Source organism: Pleuronectes platessa, chromosome 20 (assembly GCF_947347685.1).
Source record: "Pleuronectes platessa chromosome 20, fPlePla1.1, whole genome shotgun sequence".
Classification (NCBI taxonomy): Eukaryota; Metazoa; Chordata; class Actinopteri; order Pleuronectiformes; family Pleuronectidae; genus Pleuronectes; species Pleuronectes platessa.
The window spans coordinates 13,737,830-13,762,191 of NC_070645.1; the positions used below are offsets into that span (position 1 = coordinate 13,737,830).

Sequence of the window (24,362 nt, forward strand, 5' to 3'; positions counted from 1 at the left end):
CACTTTCTACAGGAACCAGGAACCTTTGCAGGCACTCCGTACATTTCCTCTCCAGGAACCAGGGTCTGAATTAAGTTGTGGAGAAATCTTTTAACCCCCAAAACATCCCTGTTCCCTGGGCAGAGTGCTTTATGAGATTACAGGAACCTTTGTGGTGGCATTTTAAATGTTCTCAATATGCTTTGTTACCAGTGTCGGCGCAAAGTCCCATTTATCAAGCAGTATATCTTGTAGCTGCTTATTGTGCAGCGGTATTTATATAGCATCATTGTTCTTGTATATGTTTTTTTTGTTAAATCTCCTTTGGTCATAAGTGGCAAAGCAGCTAAACAGTTGTCTGCAGCAGGAGCATTTCACTTCCTTGAAAAAAGTTCGAAGCGCTAAAAGTTCTGTCTGTCCTGTTTGTGTAATGAGGTTCAGTTTGAGCTACTGTCCTCACCCCCCCACAGACACATACAGCACAATATAGCATACAAAACACACTGGGGTGGAGCCTCTAGCTTCCTCGCAGGACCTACTGCAGATGTTCCAAGAGCTGGCGGAGAGCAGAGTTCAAAGAGGGAATATTGAATTTACATTTGTCAAGTGGCTAAAAAACACGACTGCAAACGAATTCTAACGTCTCTCCGTGTCTGCTCGACGTGTGAGTAACAACTTCACGAGCTGCTGAAACGCGGTGGTGGCTGTGGTTTTGTCGGAGCAGTAAGTCCCACTCACTGCAGAGCAAGTCACGGAACTGGTACATATGTTTGTTCTCTGCAGCACGCTTTTTAAAAATAATTGTTGGTCTTTGTTGCTGCAATCTCTAAATAAGCCAAGGACAAAATGTGACACCCACACACACACACACACACACACAAACACCCGCCGACTGCTGAGTCAGGTCCCTGTTGGGTGTCGGCTAATGATACCAGCTCATGGTAGATGGATAGCGAGGCGGCGTCTCACTTCAGAGGCGAAGGCCAGCTTGGCCGTATTAAAAGCACAACAGTGTCACCATAGCGCTCTTTGGCATGCTGCTCGGCCTCCGTGCGTTAGTCACACAGAGTCACCGGGGGAATACTTTCCACCTCCACTGATCACCGGCCTGCACCTCCTGGCCCTGAGAAATCAGCGGCCAGGATTTATAGATTTACCTTAGATTGGCTGTCCCACATTTGTACCCCCATAAATACTTTTACAGCTTTGCTAATGCCACTGTTGGGAATAAACAAGGTTACGGCGGACAAGATGAGGCCGAGATATAGTTGGCACCTCAGACAGCACAGGGCAGAGCTGTGAGAAAGGAGGGGTAATGTCGGAAAAGGGAGGAAGCGGCTCGCAGCGGGGACGAGCACTTTACAGCGGGCGTTGTTCTACATACCGATGGAGGCTTCACAGCGCTGACGGAGATATTTCAACACATCCACTGCAGAAACTCAGAAGAGACGAGTCGCCGATGAAAAAACGTCAACATTAAGAGCTCCAATGGGAGAGCTGGATGAGTTCATGTCATTCCATATGTACCAATCACACTTCCACGCATAGATAAACAAACTATGTATGCAATTAAGATGTATAAGTAAACTTCTCCGCTCAAATAAAGCTGATGACCTTGGTCCCGTTTCTTATCAACGACATTGCGGTTAAATTATTCAAGCACATTACTTCACTTCAGTTTTAAATGCTACTCATTTGGACAACTTCATGAAACTTGCAGGGTTTGAAAGCATGAAATATGAATGGTCAAGCCATCACCCTCTTCATTATGAATAAGCACACCTTGGAATTGACACATTTGCTCTCGGAAAGACTTGTAAGTCTGACGACCATATACACACTCTGGAGTTGACTAAGCACTGTGTGTCGTCGTCCCCCCCCCCCCTTCAAAGTCAGCAAAAGCTCAGAGTTAAGCAGGTCCGGACAGGAAGCAAATTCGGTGAAAACTCTGCGACATTAATTGTTCATACTGGCTGCGGCTTCGGTTCAATCGCAGGTCAACTCGTCAGTGTTTCAGAAAGCGCCCACGTGCTGTATACACCATGATCTGATGCGTCCTGACAGACAGCCCGTTCTGTTTTGCCCCTGATTTAATTTAGCCTCTGATGAATTGCATAAATAGCATCAATAAATGTCTCGGCAGGCCGTCCAGGCAGCTGCAGAGCGCGAGGCACATCTGCAGCGGCATGTCTCCAGAGGAGGTTAAAGTGTATCACCGATTCCCCGTCAGTCGCCTCAGACGAACTGGAGTCTTGAATGTGTATCTGAGCGCAGACTCCACCGACACGCTGATGACGCGCAGTGAATACGATCCGTACCTGTCAGCGACCTCTGCGGCCGCGGCCATGATCAATGTGTAGTAAACCACCCCCCCTCCCCCCAGGATATCCATCATTTAAAGGTGAACGTGCACAAAAGCTTTGCTGTTTATTGATGTCAGTGTGCGGCCGGGGATTTAAAGCCTTTCAAGAAAATGCGCCTTGATTACGTCCCAGCCACAGAGAACAGAATGTGACATCTGTGTTTTTCTTTGTTCTTCATCACACTGTGCTGACTGTTCTCCGCTCATTGAATGTTCAGACCGCGCTGACCTGTTTCTTTTTTTTTTTTAAAGAAAACCATTTAAAAGTTTGGATGCAGAGCCCCGACAGAATTAGTCACCATATGATACTGCAGAGGGCGCTGTTGCGGAGTAAAATGTACATCGTGTTGCTTTAATTCCACGTAAGAAGCAAATGGTACTTGATTCTATCGTCGTATGGTTGATTGAAGATTATATTTATTACTTGTGTGCTTCCTTTACATATATTGATATTACTCCATCTTTTACTTCTTTGCTCTTTTTTGGCATAATTGGCAAAAATGAATAAATTAATAGTGATTCCATGCAGTTTACTCCACTGAGAAATAACCATCAGACTGACTTTCTACTGTAGAAACCTAGTGGACTAAATGGCCTTTCTCCAAATCCGAACTGATTTATATGTGACAACTAATCTAGATGTAGAAACATCCATTAGTTGCTTATATGAGTTCTTGGCACTCTTCACTTCAAATCTTCCACCAGAGCCAAATCACAAACAAATGTACACAGAGAGCTTTTAGATTAACAATCTGAAATATGAATATGTCTGAGGTTACACTAGATATCATTAGGCCTTTTAGAAACATGGGGTTCACACTGAATGTCACATGCTGTGTACACAAGAACAGATGTGGATAAATTTGACTTTATTTTACAGCAACTTCAGACAATCATGAGAACTTAGCCAACAGAATTGGAAACATTACATCAACGAATGAACGTTGAAGCTTTGTGGGACAGAGAATTTACTAATAGGTCGTATATAAAATGGACGTCTCTACTTCCTCCCACTAAACAGAAATCAAGCCAAAAATATCTTTGATATAAACTTGGGTCACCATTTCGGGCCACAAGCTGTTTCACCCCAATTTTACAGCATTAAATAACAAATTTAAACCAAGCTTAGTGGAAACATGTACCATTAAACCATAGATGTTATATAAAGATGGATGACATGACCATCCACCAAAAGTTAAAGTGTCTTGATTGCCACCTGGTGGCTGACTACAGTACAGTCCAAGCCCTGTCTGTTCCACGTTAGTTGGTGGGCCATTTTCCTCAAAGATTGTTTCTATCATTTTAGGTATTTCTTATCACACTGACATATACATTTTTCTAGTAAGTTTGATTTAATTAGTTATTAGTTAGTTTGATACTGTTAAAACGGTTATGATTGATGGCTGACACCCGATTAATCAAGCATGTGTATCACTGGGACTTCGCTATTGCGGCTCCATCCATCGTTCACTAATGAGCAGTCTCCAAATGAGAAAAGATGGCTGCTTTTGATATTTTGGCTTCATTTATTGATCATCTCTCTTTACAGTCTATGTCTATATTCACATATGGTGATAATAACTACCTAAACTGACAGAAATCCTCTTTGAGAAATAATTATTTGACTTTTTAGTTTGGCCCATGTCTCGTTACCTTACATAGAGGAGGCAGGATTTAGGAACTATACTACAAGCAACCACAAGGGGGTGATAGAGACCCTTTGGCTTCACATTTGGGGAGTGGTCGTGTCATCCATCTTAAAACACACAGTCTATGGTTTCCTATGTTTAATAAACGCTTCCACTGACCAGTACGTTAAAAAAGTCCCTTTGTTTTGACGATGTAGCCCCACCCAACAGACAGAGAAATAATTATTGATAAACTTTGACTCAGCTGATTAAATAAAATCAGACATGTTTCATTCATGCATCACAGTCACTGGCTCATTCACAGCTAATGTCTAATCACATTAGCAGGTGTTAGCTGATGCCATCCCCGCCTGACTGGTTATTACTGTACTGAGGGTTGCTGCTCCTCCGGCCTCCACTTAATTGATCTAATTGAACCCAAATTTGATTCTCACGATTCTCAATAGCCAGCATCTTTGTGTATGGCCACTTGCCAACACGTCTCAACCCAAAGCAACACAGCACAACAAGGCACACTGCGACAGTGTCTCAGTGGGAGAGGGAACAGACTGACTGACAGGGAGCTACACCAGCTCGTGGAGGAATTCAAATTCAGTTTCCACGTTGCACAGAAGCCCACAGGCGAACTCACACATAGGTGTTGTCACTGGAAGTGTCTGGAGAGACCTTGTGGCCCGAGGCATGTGGATGTTGCCCTGAGTTTTACTGGCATTTTTTAGAAAAAGTTTCAACAGGATTAGGAGTAAACGTTGCACTCCATTTTTACAGTTTATCCTGCATCAAGGCAGACATGAATGTGAAGACAGAAAAACAGGTCACGTGTTTACGGCCTGAAACACTGGCTCTATCCACCAGACTGTCCACACACCTGCTTGAACCCAAAGGAAGTAACGCATTTCCACGATTTTTACTTCTGGGTATTACACATTAGAGACGGAGCCGGAGCAGGGAAAAGGCAGAACATACATCTTTATCTGCGTCCACTTACAAAAGGTTATCTTTCATATTGCTCAAACGTTGCCTGATAAATGTCCCGGTAACTCTCAATATTTCCACTGCGGGGGGCCCATTTGTCATCGTTGAGATGGCGGGCCGAGTGGGGCACAGATGGGAACTCCTCCCTCACACTGGCGTTGACGTATGAGCTTCGGGTCGGAGCAGACGAGCACATGTGATTAATAACCCGCCGTGTAGATGGTAACCCGGAGAGAGGCCAAGCTCACGAGCAGAGCTGGGACTTAATGAACTACAAACCTATTTTGCACAAAAATAAAAACCGGCAATGGATTTGTTTCCCCAAACCTGAATCCGGCTCCTTCTGTGAACCGTCGTGGTGAATCAGTGGATGAGAGCCGCAGCTCCGTGAGAGGTTAATGACGAGGTTTATGAGATGTGAAATAAACACTGACACACTTTCAGCCCTCAACTCGCAATTAAAGGACGCTCGGATAATTGTTTAATCACAGTGATTTCCCCCCCCTCGAGGATGCCGAGGTCAATCGCTGCTCGTTAACCCGTCATTGTTGCATCTGCAGATTAAAGCAGCGTCAAATCAACGACATCATCGCCACATTAGAGGCCAGATGTGATCGAACAGTGTGCTGCATGCAGGATGAGGTCTCCATCAGCACGGAGCTCATGATCTGCAGGGGAGGAATATCCAGGGTAATTAATACTAGTAATTAAATCCTTATTTTTTTTTTTTTACATTTCCTCTTCAAAATAAGCCTCTTTTACATGTGAGATATAAACATCTGATCCAACTGGGCTGACGCGTGCGTTTTATCAGGGATGTCCTGTGGTGTCATGGCTGCCTTCCCACACGCTGTATTTCAGGGTGCTGATATTCTGAATGGGATCCAAGGTGGTGCAGCTCCATCACGAGTCTCGACACCTGGATGTTAATTTGGTTTTGCAGCCAGAGAGATCTCAGCTGGAAACAAACTAAAATGTGAATGGAATTTGGTCAAACTTTGAAAAATAAATAAATAAAAAGGTATTTGATTCATCAAAGCTTCAAAGTCTGATTCATAATGAGATAAATGTGCGGATATGTGAAATCTCGAGATTAAAACTGTCTTCGTAATTTAAGCTTAAATGGGTTTGCCGAAATCAATTTTTGAAAAAGCCCGGAGCCCCACTACTTCATCTGAAATTTTAAATCCCCCCAAATGAATTATAATTCATATACCCATTGCAGACCCTACTGACCTACACATTATATATAGTGTTTTTGTTGTATAATTTAGTAGTTTTACTTTTTTTTGTGAGTATATATTTCTTAGCACAAACAATACAGTAAATGAAGACAGGACATGAAGGGAAAGAGATATTAATAAAGTAGTAATAGTAGATAGGCGTAGTAGTAGTTTGGTAGTTTAGTAATAATAGTTATAACAGTCTGGGCAAAAAAGTAATTCCTATAGGACTCCATGTCCGCTGCTTTGTCATGACCTCTGTGAGTCAACCTGCAAAATATTAAGTTAATGTGCAAAAAAAATACAAACTCTTGGAGACGCGTGTCTATTTGTAAACATGTTAATTTGTTTTTTTCTGAACGTTTCATCACATGTGCACTGTGAACCTGTCACATTTGCCTTCCAAAATAAAAGCCTCCACAAGATAGTACTGGAGGCTTGAAAGTAAGCATCATCACTCCTACTCTGGGACTCATGTTCTGTCCGGAGTTCACACAGACAGACACAGGACTTTCTCTGAAAGACAAATGGGACAACTGCAAGGACCTGGTCTTAAGATACCATTAATGCCATCAAGCCATCAGTGATCCTGAAAAACCACAGACCCCACAGAGCTCTGACTGACACACAGCCAGATGTGACGATGCCGAGGGGCGAGTCCCCCCCCTGAGGTTTACTCTATATAATCACACATATGGGGCCAGGCCGGGATTGAAAAGGCAAACTAACCCAGTCCCAGCTTTTTCCCCACACCGTGACTGTGGCTTTACCATTGTGTTGACAGCCCACCATCTGCCACACAGCCAATCCACAGCTCGGTCTGTGTTTCAGGACTTGAAGTTTGGGATAATCAGTCCATGTGGACGTAAAGAAAACACGGCACAAGTTATTTTAATAAAATACTTTATTAAATAACAAAAGAAGAAGAGGACAACAGCTGACGACCATCACCTGAAATTCAGTCAAACAAGGAACATTGTAAAGACAAGTTTATAAAAGAATCCTAAAATAGCACAAGTAAACAAAACGACAAGACAATAACACAATAGAACGAGACTCGGGAACAAAGCATACTGAGTCCTTAAATTTAGACTGCTCTTTGAAATCCAACTGTGCCGCAATAACTAGAAATAAACAGCCCACAATTCCTCCTGATAGTTTTTATCTTCCAAAGGATATGCCACAATAAGGATACAAATGCTCCTGCAGGGCCACACTATCAAGCCTTGGTTTCTTGAATACATAAAGTGTAAACACAAACGTAAAAGAAAACACCATTACAATGACAATCAGGCCTGGTTCTTTTTTACATACACGATTGTACAGTGGAAAGTTTGTTCTGCTGTTGTGGTAAAACTCACCTGTTGAGCTCAGCGCTGCTTCGGACCTCTCTTGGTCTCCGTGTTCTCTGGTTTTGGTCGTGCCGATCTGGCAAATTGCTGTGGATTCATAGTTAAGGTCTTTTGGCGTTTACATTGGAGAGATACTGCAAAACTAAATCATATGATTGTTATTTGATGAAACAGATTAATGCTGGTTTTAATATCACTTTTTTTTTTTTATTTAATAATTTGTATGAGTTGAACATGGCTCAAAACGCCACCTAGTGGTTCAAACCCTCTTAGACCCTGCAGGGCCAATGCTTACATAGAGCCAACCTTTTTAGATGCCTGTGCATTGTGACATTTACAAACCCTCGGAAAAAAGGTGGGCAGACCTCCCCCCCCCGAGGCACGAAGCCTTCCTTTGAAATCAAAGCTTTAAACCTACTTTTAGCGTTCTGCATTCACTAAATTGTACTTATGTCTACTTTTTATAATTGTATCGGGAGCTCATGCTTATATTTCTGTCACACATTTAGTGTTTGTATTCTTTTATAACAGTTTTATTTGTTTTTATGTCAATTTACATGTATTTTTACTTGTGTAAAAATGTGTGAAACACTTTTTTACTTTAGAGAAATGTTATTGAAATCAAAATATTATCGTATTATACATTCTATGCGTGTGTGCATTTACGATGATGTATATTATATATGATATACTTAGAGACATTTCTTTTGAAAAATGATTTGCTCCCATTTATAAATTTTACCTTCTTTCTGTAGAAAATACAATTCGACCGAACACCAACTTTTCTTCAGCACAGCTTCACAGACTGATCATTTATACTCGTATAAAGTCATGTTTTACTCCCGCAGCAGCTTCAGCCACAGGGGCCCTCTTTCTTTCAACACTCGCCACCTCACGTGAACTTAACTTGAGAAATGGTGACAGCTGTTTGCTCATAAATGTCACAGGACGACTGGCCAAAATGGACCCTGTAAGATTCTGACCTTTGTCCAATGACAGCGTCTGTTGCTCACACAGATTTTTTTTTAAAGTGCCCATCCCAGTGAAAGGTTAAAGAACAGGAGGGAGGAGCCACGAGTGTGAGGCTCCACGGCTGAAGAGCTGTTTGTTAATAAAACCTTTGCACTGTAAACTGGTGGTTTTTATCTTCCAGCTCACTGAGGATGCACGACAGTGTCAGGCTAGCACTGAGGGAATCATGACAGGGAATCTAAATTGGGTCTCGCACAAAGCAGAACGCACATTACGGTGCTACCTGCGCAGCTGTCAAAGCTTTTTTCAGGAAAATCGAACCCCAGGTTTGATATTTTCTCAAGAAGCTATTTAATGACTGTATTCTGAAATTACCGCTCTATCTAACAGTTACTGGTAATGCCTTCAAATTGCTTTCCTTCCTGTGAGGGATTCACAAGAAACGATGCATGCAAGTAATCTAGGACAGTTTATCTCTCTGTGTGTCAAGTAAATATCTTTTTTATATTATAGTCTACAAATGAACACCTGATTGTGTGACTGATATACAAATCTGTCTGCAACTCAACACACTTAAAACCCCAAACCTTCGTCCCAGTTTCAACTGGGGGGATAAAAGGATACGACCACCAGTGGTTTGTCAAAAAGAATGTAGCCGTTGGTTTCCAGCAGGGCTTTCTCTGCGCTCAACTCACTGGGGAGTCCTACGAAGGCCTGGCCTTTCATCCGCCCCTCCTTCATTAACACCACGTCAAACCTGAGTAGGAACAGTGAAGCAGGGACACATCGTCATCATCACCACACTGATTCAACACCACAGATCCACAGATAGATGCTTAATCAATCCCGAAGGAGTTTCAGGCATCCAGTAGCTTCAAGCATAAGTACGGGGCAAGAATTAAGGACTTAAGCATAACGAAGGTAAGTCAAGTTGTAAAATACTGAGGACAAATATTAATAAGACCAGAACCAAAGAAAGTTCATAGGATTGATGAGGTAAAAGTACGTGTCGATGAGGGCTGTGCAAAGAGCCAAATCTTTAGATTATATTTTATACTAAATTTAAATAATGAAAAATACTAAACTTGTTTCCAGGTAAGTTTCTTTTTCTTCACCAACAAAAACAATATGCCTATATTCACAACATATTTCTCATTTACATTTTTCTGAACAGAACAAATAAAAAAGGTTATTTTATAACTGTAATGTCATCTGAATGTCTGTACATAAACATAAAAGATTAGCTGCGCTGAAAAGACCCTGCTACTGCACGGCCCCCCACCCCCTCCTCCCTGAGCCTTTAGCTTTTTATCATCAGCACTGAAACAGCAAGACGGCATTTCTAAGATTTATCCACTCTGGAGACCATTTTAGAGAAAGCTACTGTGTTAGATGAGAAAAAAAAACTATTATTGTAGGTGAGGTTTGGAACACAGAGGAAAAAATATATATATTCTTTAATTTAATAGGGTTAATGTGGAGCCAGAGCTTATGGATTCTCTTAGGGCTAAAACTTTGAGTGCTATAGTTTTCTGCTAAATTATAAATAACACTGGACAGAAAGAGTGTCAACATTGTGCAGTATTTGCAGAAGTCGTGGACACAAACTACTTTGCAGCATCACCAGTTTGTGTCTATTACTGGTGGAGCAGGCGAGATAACAAATACCACAGGTTTGTTTTGGGCTGCAGATGTGAGAGGACACTCAGCTGTAGAAAACAGAGGCGTGAAGCATGTGCACAAAAAGGTTTAGGCTTGTTATAATGTTCCTTCACATTTATTTGTTTTCCACACTGAACCAAAAACTACAAACCTTTTGAGACGAAGACGTATCCAAGCATGAATTGTGAATTGTGAGTGTTACAGCTCTGTGCCATCAGACTTTGTGTTTGGAGGACACAAAAACTGATTTTGGGGTTGGGATAGGAGCTGGTATTGTCTTGGTTATGATTCCTACAATCATTTGTTTGCGTATAAGTTTTATGAAAATAAAATAAATTGGAGAGAGTCTGAAAGGGTCAAAAGGACAATTTAGAGTCGGGTTAGCAGAGGACAAGCTGTTTCTCTGGCAGAGCTACACCCTCCTGTTTATCACTGCCATCTGAGTTCAGACTCTGGCCTTCTCCCAACATAAGCACCGTTTGATGACTCAGGTGGACGATTCATTTGAAGTAGTGCTGATGCGCAAACATAAAATGTCCCTCATGATCTAGACGTCAGGTTAGATACTTATTAATAACACAACACACAGTCAGCATGAATTACTAACATCTCTCAAGAGGAGGCGACAAATTGCTCGAGTCAGAAATAGCTCCGGAAGAGAAAATGGAGAGAAGAGACACGCAAAGCATGTCCATGAAAAAAAAAAAAAAAAAAATCGGATTACGTACATTTTTCTCTCGTCTTCTGACAAAGGGTTGATGTATCTCCCGTATATGTACTTCAAGTCCTGGAAGGTGAATAACGCAGAAATTAATATGAGTGCATTGTTGATGACATTTACATTTCAAAATATTACAACACAAAAGGTCTGAATACATTTAATGAAATTAAGCAATACAAAACAAACATTCAAACATTAACATACAAATGGGTCAAGTTCTATAATAACCTACTTTCTCGTCCACTTGCTTCGGGATGTTCTTGACGTACAGTCGGCAGGTCGGCTCGCCCGGTTCATAATTTTTAAACACAGACATGCGTTTCATCTCTGATTTCAAAAGAGAAAAAACAGAAGGAGAGTAAGAAAAAACAGGTGCGTTTCAAAAGCAGGTACAAAGGATCACAGAGCTGCCTATACACACAGTACACACAGTACACACAGTACACACAGGTAGACTCAGTGCAACTCAGTGCTTTATAGAAAGACAGATTGAATACGTGAAAGCCGATGAAGTGATTATTGATCTCGGCAGCAGCCGTTCTGTTTAATTTTAGACGTGACTTGGACGTATCCGGTCTCAGCTGATGTGTACCACCATTTGTATGGAAAACATGTCTGAACAATGTGTGCAGGAGGAAGGACAAAAAGTAACACAATCCATTACTCTTAAGCTGATACTCCAAAGATGCTACCAAACAGATGACACACATCCTGCAGTTCCGTCTCTGGTCACCTGACACATGTAAAATGTTCCCTGTTCTGTTCCCCTTGTTTTGCACTTCTTCTTCTTCTGGGGAATACATGCATGTGCCTATTTAGCTGCTGGATGTTTTATTGTTCAGCCCCTTTGATACATGACAACATTAATTCAAATGTCATTATTCGGTTCTAAAAAGAAAATCCCTTTGTAATGTTTCTCTGCACAGAACCAATATCTTTTAGTGGTTGACTTGTTTACACTAAACTTAAGAAAGCCTACATAATGCAGCCACACAGATGCGTGTGATCGCACAACAGTGTTCCAACAATTTTCATTTAGCCCTTATTTTACCCTCGGATGAAATCTAGGTTTGGACGTTTTTCAAAGTCAAATCAGAGTCCTGCTTAAATTTACCGTCTCTTGACAGCCGTCCTTTCTCCAGCTCCTTTCTGGAGATGACACCCGAGGTGAGATCCTGATCATCGTCGCTCTGCTCCTCCTGCTGCTGGGACTCCTGGGCGCTGGGGTAGAGCTTCCCAAAGCCTTCAGTGACCTCCGGCTCCTCGCCGACAGAGGGAGCGACCTCCATCTCGTCCACTTCTGAGGGCACAGAAGAAGTTTTAGGAGCAGCTAATAGCAAAAAACTAAAACAATTCATCTTATTTTAAGTACAGTTGAGTTGGTTTAGTGGGGAATCTGGTGGATTGTTTGACACACAACAGGATGAGGACTGTTTATCTTCAAATACAGATGGAAGTTTTCAAAGTGTCTAGAAATAGCAGATGGTGAAATAATCCCTTCCACCATGTTTACTCTCTTCAGTATAAGAAACAAGCTCAAGATGGTGGAGAGGAAGAAAATCCTCTTGGTCATAATTAGTTCAAAATGTACTGATAAACGAATCGATTACTTGTGTATAAGTTTGAAAGGTAGAGTGACGGAGAACTCTGGCAGACTTTGGAGAAACGCATCCTAGTGAACACACACACTCACGCCGTAGATAGAATTACGAAGAGCAGTGAGCCCGTACAAATCCAAGGAGGGGTGGGAAAAAAAGCTTGTCATCCACATAAGGTGTATGTGCGTGTGCAGTGGAGCAAGAAGTGCTGGGGAGCTTTCCTGATACACACTCGGCAGAGAACTAGACCACAGCTTTCAAAATTATCCTCCTCCTTATCTATCCCCCACCTCCCCTTTTCATTTAAATAGCTTGTTTATCGGATCCCACACCCTCACTTCTGCAAAACAAGACTAATCCAAAAAGCCACCTGTCATAGTTTATCTTTCCCCCTGCCTTTAGGAAATCTTTTGTGTTTGACTTTGAGATCTATTTTACTTCTCAGGGGCTTGCCAGGGAGTGAAGTTGTAGTTAGAGAGAAGCGAGATAAGGCGAACGGGGAACTGCAAGGCTGACAGGTAACACAGGCTGCAGCCCCAGTGACATTTCCTCATACAGATAATGGTAAAGCCTTTTTTGATGCAGGTTCCTGCTGTGATATACTGCTGTGTTAACACTCTGCTCAGGCCACCCCTGGTAAGGGCTTTAACTTATGACAATAGGAGTATCCAACCACCTCCTGCTTCAATGTGATAATAAACATGATGTACAGTAACAATCAAATTCCTACAGTGCCTCTCCTGCTCCAACAGGAGTCCTCAGAACTTTTTTATACGGATAACCCCACCCTTGTGTTTGTAGATTACAGTATCAGCCTGATTTATTTTGACTGGCCAATTGTGAGAGTCGCAGTTTTGTTATATTTGTGACTCAAAGAGACTGAATTTGTTTCCACGGGCCGCACTTCATTAGAGGATGGGAGATAGTGGATATTATTATCACAGTGTTTCCCACACAATTACATCCCATCTGTGGTGGTAGCTGCCCCCGAGGGTGGAGGGGGGTGGCTGATTAGTGAGAGATGGCACACTCATCCCAGATGACTGCAGGAAGACACGCAGCTAAAGAGGAAACTACCACTGTTGTGCCAAGAAAGAGTGAGAGAGAGAAAGAGGAGACAGAGAGAAAGACAGAGAGACAGAGAGAAAGACAGAGAGAGAGAGAGAGAAACATTTTTGCAGTTCATTGTGAAACTGTGGCGAGACCATTGACTGTATTAAAAGAGGGATGACATGACAGCTCCCCCAAAGTGAAGCCAAAGCAACTCAATCACCCCCTGTTGGCAGGGTGCATTAAAAGTAATGCACCCTGCCTCCTCCATGTTAGTGAGTGGGACATGGGCCAAACTAAAGAGTGTTCTATGTTTTGAAGGGGACCCCAGGAAAACTAGCATCAATTGTGTCCTTGTAGCAGTGAAAAGAGATTTATTTCTATAATACAACTCTTAGCTATAACATAGTTGCAGTACGTGACAGAATATATAGGTTCTCCATATAGGACCTATTTATTTATAAATGAAAAGTACATATAAAATATAGGCAATAATATTCCTATAATAATAATAAAAGACTAATGGTGGGGACTTAGATGAATATGTATGTGGTTTTTGAAAACACACACAAGGAAAGTGAAAAAAGCTATCTCAGCAATTAGCCTTCTCTCCTCCCACAGTGTGAGCTCCCATGTCCCTTTCTGAACACACACCTCTGGGGCTCTTCCAAATACTGACTGAGACAGGAGTGATATGTGTAAAAGGCCTATTTTTAGAAAGTGAATAATATTTGTTATCAACAGTCCTGAATTTAAAACCACAATGCATTACTGAAAATTAGTAAGAACTGTGGAATCAGTTCATCGAAAGGGTAAACGATGAATCGACTAATTGTGAACTGAAGGAAGTGAGTGTGAGGGATCACTTACCTCGGCCCTCATTAGCCGGCGCATCGTGACCTGGCCCACTTCCCTCCACTGTGGACGCCACCTCTGGAACCGAAATGTGGAATTCAATTTTCCTGGGCCCAGCAGGGTGGGGCTGCTCAAACACATCGGAGGGCTGCAGCACCGGAGCACTGAGGAGAGCAGAGACAATCAGCGCTCCCCCTCCATAGCAGCCTCTAAAATGTGCCCACAATAAAACCTGGCTCCTGAGCGGCTTAAGGGTTGAGATATTTCGCTCTGGTCAGCTGGAGATATTTCCCAGTCCACAAACAAGAAGCCAGGAGACACTGAGGTGTGTGTGCGCTAGTGTATTTATAGTTTAGAAACAGAGTTTGTGGCCTGTCATTAAGGCAGAGTTACTGTTTGTGTGTGTGTGTGTGTGTGTGTGTTACAGTGGCACTGAAACAATAAGAGCAACACAAGGCTGTCTTTATGAGGAAGATGTATTGTCTAGAGGGTTTCTGTCCTTTTTTAGCAGCCTATGAATACTATCTCGAGATGAGCTTTGCGTGAGGACTGTGACATGCATGAGTGCCTTTGCTGTACCTCTGAGAGTCTGGTTTGGGAGCATAGAGTAGATCCTTGATCTTGGGCTTCTTTCTCTTTGAGGCTGTTTTTGGTCTCATGGGTCGCTTGCATGCTTGGTTGACCAGGCCCATCAGACGAACAATCCTGAAATAAAGCAAGCATAAGGAATAAGGGGAAATAATGTCTACCTTGGAATGAAGAAAAGAAACAAAACCTGCTCACCTTTTTTGTTAACAAACTTTTTGTTATTGAGAAAACACAAATATAACAAAATCTATGAATCTTGAATTAAGAAAATACAGGATGAAAGGCTTATTTTGGCCGATTTGTATTGGCCGACTGGTAATCATAATTTTGTTATAATAATGGAGGTGGAGAATATCTACACAAAAATATGTGTGATGCATTGACTCTATTGATTTAATCATCAACATAAAAATCTTATTTTGAGCCAAAGTCCCAAAACATTACAACTGCTTTTTTAATGAGATTTTACTGGTGGTTATATACATGTGGTTTTTATGTCCTGGTCTCGGGCATCTCTGGGCCACATAGTATACAAATACAGTTGGAGCCTGGTGTTTTTAGCCAGAACTAACAGCCCTGGGCATTGCCGTGAGGCTACACTGGTCTAACTGGACTTTTGTGGTTATCTGCGCCTCACCTCTCCTTGTCTTCGTCGTCTCCGCTATCGTACTCTGACTCCTCTTCACTGGACAGCTCCATCTCCTCCTCTGGTAAAGGGGGGTAGTCGGGAGGGTAGGGAGGGGGCATGGGGATAGGTGGTGCAGGAGGCAGCCGCTCAAACGGCTGCAGACAACACAAGTTGGATTACCTTACAAATACCTCAGGGTTCAAATGCTTTCATGTGCATCTCTGCACCAGGTCCCTGGTGAGTGCAGGTCAAAAACCAGGATTCATTTATGATCCCAGTTGTGGTGATCGATATCAGGTTTAAATTAAATCAAAATGTTCTGAGACTTATTCCAATGGTTCAACTGTTACCCACAGCAAAAACAAAAAAGTGAATTGTGATTATTGGTATAGTTTACAAGGCTCAAGCTTACCATGATTTTCTTTGTTGATTAATCTGATGAAGCATTTCTAAATTAATCAAATATTTAATCAAATTGGTTTACTGTTTATTTTATCACAAAAAATTGGGAAAGCTCAATATAATAATTTTACACAGATGAAATAAACAGCAAATCTTTAACTTTATAAAGCTGCACAAGAACAGTTGAAAAAATATATTTAAATGATGCAAAATCATTTGCAGAATACTTTTCTGATGATAAACTTAATAAGCGATTCTAACACTTCATGCCCTGTAGGTAAGAAAATTGATTTATTTTTTTACTTAGTAGTGGTAAAAATCAAGTTCTCTTTAAACAGACTCTCACAGAGTGTCTCCTCTTCATTATGTCTGCCTTTCAGGCTTACTTGAAAATTGAAGAATAGGATTTTACTGTTGAATCACTACTCGGATAATATAATATGGTTAAAAAAAACTGTTGTAGCTGAAAATATATAAAATATGTCTGTATAAGAATGAAGTGAGTGGCTTTGTATCTTTTGTAACAATTATTTTACGAACACCGATTTGTTTTTATCATATTAAATGCCAAGGAATTAACGTGTTTTGTGTTGTTTGCTCTTTGTTCATTGCTGGGATGTTTAAGCGCCACCTTGCAGAACAACATATGTGCAGTTGGATATTAGACGACTTTTAAAAAGGTGGAATGTTCCTCTGTTATTGTTTGTTCAAGCAAGGAAGATGTGACACTTTAACTAGGTAAACAAAACTATGGTCCAACATGTAACACAATGCAGGAATGTTTTTTTCTTTTCATAAAAGTTTAAGAGATGAACTTGAAAGGTTTTCCTTTCACATACGAGCAGGAGCAGAAGATTCTCCAGTCAGATGCTAAGGAGCAATCAAGTGGGGGGGGGGGCGTATGCAGGAGGTAGGACACAACATATAGTTCCTGCTGCAGAGTTCACATATTTTTCTTTATAGGACATTCAGGCTGGCATCAGCCATAATAACCAAAAGCTCAATGGTTAACATCTTCCTCAAGATGTCCTCTTTTCCATCTTGATAAATTTGCATTCGCTCACAGTTAATTAAGTGTTTACGAAGTTTGAACGCAGTCTCTGACTGGGACAGTTACATTCTCACATACAGACCCTCCAGATAACTTTTGAAGATTATGCAGAATTAAGCGTATGTCTGAAAGCAGCTGAAGAGATACGTTGTGTTCACACTGCAAAAAACGTAGAATTGAAATCAATAAGCTGCTGATTTTAGTGGACAAACTTTGAGCTGGTTCACCTCCTCCCTTTTAGGTGAAATATACTCACATTTAAATACTAGTGTCCTTATAAAAACACAGATTTTCTTGTTCTATGTCAAAAAATTAAACAGGCCATCATCCTCTTCCTTTTCTTCATCTAAAGATCGTGTGTTCCAGCTTACCAAGGGGGGTCTGGGAGTGACTGGGCCAAACGGACATGGTAAATTCATCTTGTTCATCAGATGAAGCACCTGTGTTATTGGAATAAGGAGCATTAGAACAGCAGCGGTTGCATTTAAAGACTCTTACCAAGAGCTGGGAGCTGGTAATATAAATACAATGCTGCCTACAACCCGGGCTCCATATGTAAAACAGATTGCATGGCTTCTGCATTTTCATTCAAAATACATGGATCAAGGTGAGATTGAGGCTGAGGCCAGACACCGAGGGCTCCTCTGCAACACACCAGCACCCCCAAGGTGTTGCCACTGGAAGCAGCAGCAATGAAAATGCAGGCAGCGCAGCTCCCAAGGAAATGTTAAACCCATAACTCATGCCTCCCACTTATGGTTTATTATTAATACTTGCTTCCCCAAATTGAAATTTAAAAGGCAAATGTTTGCTGTTTGATCTTTAGGAGGTTGGATGCAGTTCAAAAATCTCTGGGGCACTTAGTCCAGAATTGTATTTCAATTCTACATGATCAATCTGAAGGTTACACATGCTGTGTCACCTCTGCATTTTTACTGTATAGATTCACACCTTCCAAAAAAAGGTGAGTATGAATACAGAAAGTATAGCGAAAAAAACGGAAAGATACAAATACATACACACAGATGACCAACATCTGCATATCAAAGATGTGATGGTACTGGATGAAAAATATGATAAGAGAGAAGCCGCAGTTACTCACTTGAACGTAAAACTTTGGCACGCTCACGAGGGCGTGCGATATATTTGTCAGAATGCCGCCAGAAGGTGGTGGGTATAAATATTTCAAAGTGGGATTGGGTTGATATTTCAACCTGGAGGAGAGAAAAGACAGAATTACTTAAAAGCAGATTCTGCAGCCAAAACTCGCTGCCTTGAACACAACAACCCCTTCGCTTAACAACACACAAAATAAGTCAAAGTAATGGAGACACATGAAGGTGTTACATGAATATGTGCTTTAGCTGGCTAACTTATTCTTTATGACAAGCACTCCGCCAACAAAATGTAAAATCCAGTCATTAAGGGACATGGGGACCGGCCTGCCACGGCAGCAACGAGGCTAGTTCACATATAATGCTAACTTTTATAAGGCAGGACTGAGAGGATAAATCTTAATATTGTGGCTTAATAAGGAAAGGTGAGTGTATGTTATGTGAGCTGCCAGTGCTGCTGAAAGCTCTGAAGATTAAAAATCTTGTGCTCGGTGTGTTAAGAACCACATTTTTTCTGCAGTGTTGCTGACATTAGACATCAGCATGGTGACAATTGGGAAGACGAAATCCCATTGAAAATATATATTGTTTCAAAGAATCATTGAGTCAGTTTTAAAAAGTGCACTGCTAAAAACATTTAATACTCAAGTTTTGGAGGTCATAAAGAACAGTGTTACTTCTGGACACCAGCATTGCCTTTTTGTATAATTCCACACTGTATTCTCATCAGATCAAAAACATTGCTTTTAGTGATAAGATTCAAGAACTGAAAAAAAAAACTGGATAAAAATTCCATAATAAATTTGTGTCTGCAGAATATCAGGGGGCTGTTGACACTAGTGAATAGAGCCTTTATTGAGATGCCAATACAGGCTCAATATATTGATCTAATTATAATCAACTGACACATTTCCGTAAACAGCATATCATAACTAACATTAGAATATGATGCTTTTTGAATATGAAGCAAGGTGAGAGTGAGTTGCAGGACTGAAGGACAAACTCAGAGACCACCTGGTCCCACCAACTGGCAAGACTGACGCTCTGTCAGACACTCTGTGGCAGCCTGACCATCTAATTGGACATGATGCCGCTGCTCTTAGATTCTCACCGAGGTTTACTGTCAGTTGGCCTCCAGGCAGCTTCTACCCGCCTGAAGTGACAGCTCTTTGGGAAGCATGTGTCACACGTGCATTTTTAATATTATGAAGTCTAATTTGAGTGGGGAATGACCTTTACCGGTTGTCACCAGGAGTCATCGGAAACTGCTTGTTACCAAATCACGATGTAATACAATATATATTTTTATGACATGAGGCAGGGTGAAAACAAATCCTAAGACATTTGAAGAGTAATGCATCAGAGGGTGACAGTAAATCACGGACTAGCTGATCCACCTAAGTGACTAAGTTTCAGTAACTCAACGTTTAAATTAACAAAGGTTCAAATCACACATCATCTGTACAAAAGCTGAATAATGAGATTTATTCAACACTTACCCTAGGCTCGGTGAAATGCCAGTTTCTATAAGAGGAATGTCTGGCTTTCGGGTCTGTTTTTTCTTCTTCTCTTCTTTGCCACCTTTTCCACTGTAGAAAGAAAAAGGGAGAAACCAGGTTCTGCTCTGCTCTGCTTACAATTTTGATCTTTAGACCACTCATACAGAGGCCAGTGTCTGGCTACAAGTCACTGGCTTAACATGGTCCAGTTTATTACTGCTGCAAAACTGTGTGTTTGTTTGTAAGCAACATTACATAAAAACCACAAGAAAAAACTTAGAAGGGTCATGGGAGAACCCATAAAATGTCGGTGCAAATGCGTATTTTAAGGATTTTTTTTAACACTTTTTAACATTATTCATGATTTCACTTGGAATAAGTAATATATATTAACAGATCAGTCATATTTAGGGGATTGATATCTATGTGTGTGCAATTGGGTGCATATTTAATTTAGGGGCACTTTTGGGCTATGGCAGAGAGAGGTTCTCCCCTGAGCATTCTAGTTTGCAGACAATTCAAGCAACCCACCTGTCAGACACTGGTGGATCCTTTAATACTGTCACATCTTCTTGGCCTTTGGCAAACTCAACAACAAGCGTCTGACCTAGGACCTCTAGCTGGTGGAGCCTGACCAGAGCCTGAAGGAGATGTGATGGATATTTATTACCAAACAGGGAGAGAAAATCAGATCATGTTGAAATGACTGTTAGCTTGTCTCTATAAATCTAAACATGCAATTAACTGCAATTGCTTTTGACAAAAAAAACAACAACTCACCTCTTCTGCTGACTTCTCATTTCGAAAGGTTGCAAAGGCAGTGTGTTTCTGTGGGAAGTGAAAAATGTCATAAACCTCAGCAGAAAATCAACAGACTGTGACCATGTGAAAGCACCACCTACCAGGCGACCCCTTTTGGAGAAGACCCTGACGGACTCAGCCCCAAAATACTGCAGCAGATCTTTCTTCTCTTCCTGGCTGAGCTCATCTGGTAAGTGGCGGATGAGCAGGGTCTTGCTGACGTTTGGCGAGACCAGGTCCTCGTTCGCGTCCATTTCCCCGCAGGACAACAGCCACTGTTACCTCCTGTTGAGCAACACAGTGTAAACACACGTTTAGGAGCTTCTCAGAATGAAGGTTGACCAGCACAACAGAAACACATACTGACAAATTCCAGAAGAAGTCCTGCCGATGCCTCAGATTACACCGGGAATTGTGTGTCATTTCTGTACGATTTTAAACAGACGAGGCAAAGTTTAATTTTGATTTCTTCAAAAGAAGGATCGTGGTCAGCTGCAGGGGGCTAGCTACAACATTAGCTCAGGGCTAACTGACGTAAATGCACCACTTCTATGGGAAGCTTTTCTTTGTTATTGACTGAATCAAGCCGAAGCCTTTAAATGACCCAAATAAGTAATTAGTTACGCATAAAAACAGCGCTAAGCAAAGATATTCCAGCGCACACTTACCTCCTGTAGCATCAACCAGTGAACAACTACACTACCGCGTTCTGCGTCTTCTTCGTTTGAAATTACATGTAACCTCGAGCTTTACCGCCCCCTGCCGGACTCAGACAGTTCGGGGTTTGCAGACTGGATGAAGCTTTTAACATCTTTGTACAGCTATAACCACATCCCTACAAACTGCAGCTCCAGCACTTTAACTTTGGATAATCTATTTCTAGCAGCTAACTCGGGTCGCTCCACTTTCTGAGCAGTTTTATCTTTTGTTCATTTATGAATAGTTAATTTGTTTAATATTAGTTATTATATACCTGGCAGAAATTCAATTGAGTTGCTAAGTTATTATCTATTAAAGACTGTTTATGTTCATTATTCAAAATAACATGATATATTAATGTAGATCTGAATAGTGTTGTAGTAGGCAAAATCACAAAAAACCCACTAGAGTCATAAATCAAAATCAGTACACTTATACAACTCCTGAAAACAGTACTGTGATTGTTTATGGCAGAGGGTGTTGAGTGCTACAACTCAGAAGTAAAGAACACAGGCTCAAATTGCTTCCAAATATAGTGATGAATTCTGAGTATATAAGTAATAATGTAGCAGTTACAGCTGAGTATTCATGTAATAATGTTGGCTGCTGAGTACCCATGTAATAAATACTGAGTACTGGTGGGTTGAAACCGTGCTGGGTCTCCAGGAACTCTATTATTATTATACTTCATTAGCAATTAAAAAGTAGTAATGTTCATGCATCTTTCAATGTTGTTTATGATGTACATTTTGTTATCAAGCAATAAAACTCGTGCACCTATGGAGAGCTTTGTGATTACCAGCCGGCCAACACATGGACAGGCTAGTGGCTATTTGTCACCAGCAGATGTCAGTGTAACCATATGTAATAACAGCTGCTGCAGTAGTGATCGATGTGATATTTCCAGCCCCCGCATCTCTGATATGAAAGGTGCTTTCCCCCTCTCCAGTCATAATATAGTGTTACACAAACAGTCATACGTTAACCTAAATTAAGAATATTGTGTCTCAAGAGTAATTTGAAAATGGCTCTTATAATTTAGATTTCCATGATGTAAAAATAACGTTCATTTAGATTTGATAAGTTGATTTAAAGAAATCTCAAAATATTTTCCCTTTAGTCTTGAAGTGATTTTATTGTTTGATATTAATCGATCAGAATCACATTTTATGAAAACCGGTTTCGGGGTAAGGCCTGACCTTCTGTCCAGCCTTAAAGAAGGCCTTCAGCTGACCATCCCAGCCCCAGAGAAAATCCCCCCTACACTTCTCGAGATGCCTCCAAATTCCTGGCCAAATGAAGCCTTTTCTTTGAGAAGCGACGCAAGGGCATTCCTCCTCAGGAGGACACAATACCCCCTTTCACCGTGGCCTGGCTCTGAAATTTCACAGGTGATGGGAGGAACGCTGGACACTCGATCCTCCTCCCTCCCTTCCTCCCTCCCTCCGACGTAACACATCAGACTTTGGGAGAGGAGAAGGGAGAGAGAGATGCTGAACGGGAAGATTTGAGCCGAGTGGGAATGGACGAGTGACTCAGTTTCAATCAGATGAGCGGATAGGAGGCTTTTGGGGGGATGAAGCTGCTGTAAAACACTCCGATTTGACGACCATACCTGGAAAGGTTGAAACTGACGACAATACATCTCATTCTTATTAAAATGCCACTCCAAGTGCATGTCTCAGTTCAACAAAAAGAGCTGGAAGAGATAGACCACAGCGGAGAGGAGATGAGTAAAAACTGAAAACAGACAGGAGAAGTGATGTTACCGCCTCCATTGGCAAGATGAGGTAACGATAGAGGCAGAAAATGGCCTTTGCTTCCGTCAACGAGGCATTATAAAATACACAGCAGCCGCCATGATGAATATTGATGTTTGTATTGTAGTCACTTAGCTGATGCTCTCATCCAGAAAAGCTTAAATCAATTGGCAGCGGATTCTTGTCCCAGTCAGCAGGACTTTTGATAATTCATTAGAGAAACGAATGGAGTCGTTAGAGAAAGGTTAACACACGATGTTAAACAGCTTCCTCCATTCAGGTGGCATTCAGAAACACAGAAACAGCAAATCACTTTTAAAAAACTGTCAATAGTGCTCATTCTGCCAAATACCTTGCTCCTCCTGGGTATTCCCATGTTTGTGAATGAATACCGGGAGGTTTTCATGTATGTGTCTTATCATTCATACCTCAACAGTCACTATTCCATAGAAACCCAAATTTGGGCAGGTGAGGATGGAGCCGTGGAGGCCTCAGTCCTTCTTTCCTTATCTCCTTCAACATATACACAGGACCATCCTTATAAATAGAAAAGTATTTAACGCCTCCCCCCAGTCATTACACCATATAAAGCACTACATTTGTAGCCTTTCTACAGCAGGCCTTCGTAAATATAGAAACAACAAAGCATTGGATTTATTCTCGTGACACGATCCAGAACTAATGGTAATCTTTGTGCAGTTGGACGAGCTCCAACTTCATGAATTTAGATTTCTTCTTTCATATCTGTCCAGCAAGGAGTCATGTTGAAGAACAAGCATATTGAATGTCTAGCTACACAATGTCATCATCAAAACAAAAGATGTTACTATGTATGTTTTTTCACTAAATCTCTAGCACAGACACCAAAAGAATTTTCTCTGACAAATGTATAAACAGGTCAAAGAAGCCACAGCAACAAAATATAATATAATAATTTCATTATTACTTTAATGAGGGAACCATCTCTATACTTGTATGTTCTTCATGTTATTGTGATTGCAACTTTTCAGTCCTTTTTGTTTGGTTTTTATAAATTTTTTCCTTTCTATGGATACTCTATAGAAAACATCCCTTCTTAGGGGGTGTGACTTGGGTAGGAAACCTTATTTAAACTGTAGTTTGTCACTGAACTTATCTTCCATGTGCTATAAATGAAGTTGGTCAAAAAAAAAAACGATGGCGCAGTTTAACTCTTATCTCTCCATTTGAATTCTCCTTCACATCTTTACTCATGCGGTTTTGCATCGAGTTCAAAGAAAAGGACATTTTCTGACTTTACGAACGTGGCCCATCACTTATTCTGCGAGGGGTTTTAAAGCCTACCTCTACTGGCAATCAATGGTACTGCATCCTATAGCAATACTTTGACACTTTACTTATCTCTCAAGTATGAATTGAGCCAAACTTCCTTTTTCTCAAAG

General features: G+C 41.2%; 1 protein-coding gene and 1 long non-coding RNA gene across 3 annotated transcripts; one reads left to right on the forward strand and one right to left on the reverse strand.

Annotated features, from left to right (window-relative positions):
* The first annotated feature begins 515 nt into the window (after positions 1 to 515).
* LOC128426105 (uncharacterized) lies at positions 516 to 5,948 on the forward strand. The gene is made up of 3 exons (XR_008333218.1): positions 516 to 702; positions 5,526 to 5,655; positions 5,780 to 5,948. It is a non-coding gene; the product is annotated as an uncharacterized LOC128426105 (long non-coding RNA).
* A 1,126-nt stretch (positions 5,949 to 7,074) lies between these two features.
* rnpc3 (RNA-binding region (RNP1, RRM) containing 3) lies at positions 7,075 to 21,213 on the reverse strand. 2 transcript variants are annotated; one of them, XM_053412978.1, is made up of 16 exons: positions 21,151 to 21,213; positions 20,584 to 20,767; positions 20,462 to 20,509; positions 20,213 to 20,322; positions 19,682 to 19,771; positions 18,170 to 18,281; positions 17,439 to 17,507; positions 15,624 to 15,769; positions 14,978 to 15,103; positions 14,414 to 14,562; positions 12,010 to 12,195; positions 11,128 to 11,222; positions 10,903 to 10,961; positions 9,137 to 9,269; positions 7,550 to 7,627; positions 7,075 to 7,139 (listed from the first exon to the last, which is right to left on the reverse strand). In XM_053412978.1, the coding sequence occupies exons 2-15, from the start codon at positions 20,734 to 20,736 to the stop codon at positions 7,559 to 7,561; spliced, it is 1,545 nt and encodes a 514-aa protein (XP_053268953.1). In that variant the 5' UTR covers positions 20,737 to 20,767; positions 21,151 to 21,213; the 3' UTR covers positions 7,075 to 7,139; positions 7,550 to 7,558. The 2 variants fall into 2 exon arrangements, with proteins under 2 accessions (XP_053268953.1, XP_053268952.1); XM_053412977.1 differs by having other exon boundaries at positions 7,094 to 7,421.
* Positions 21,214 to 24,362: the final 3,149 nt, after the last annotated feature.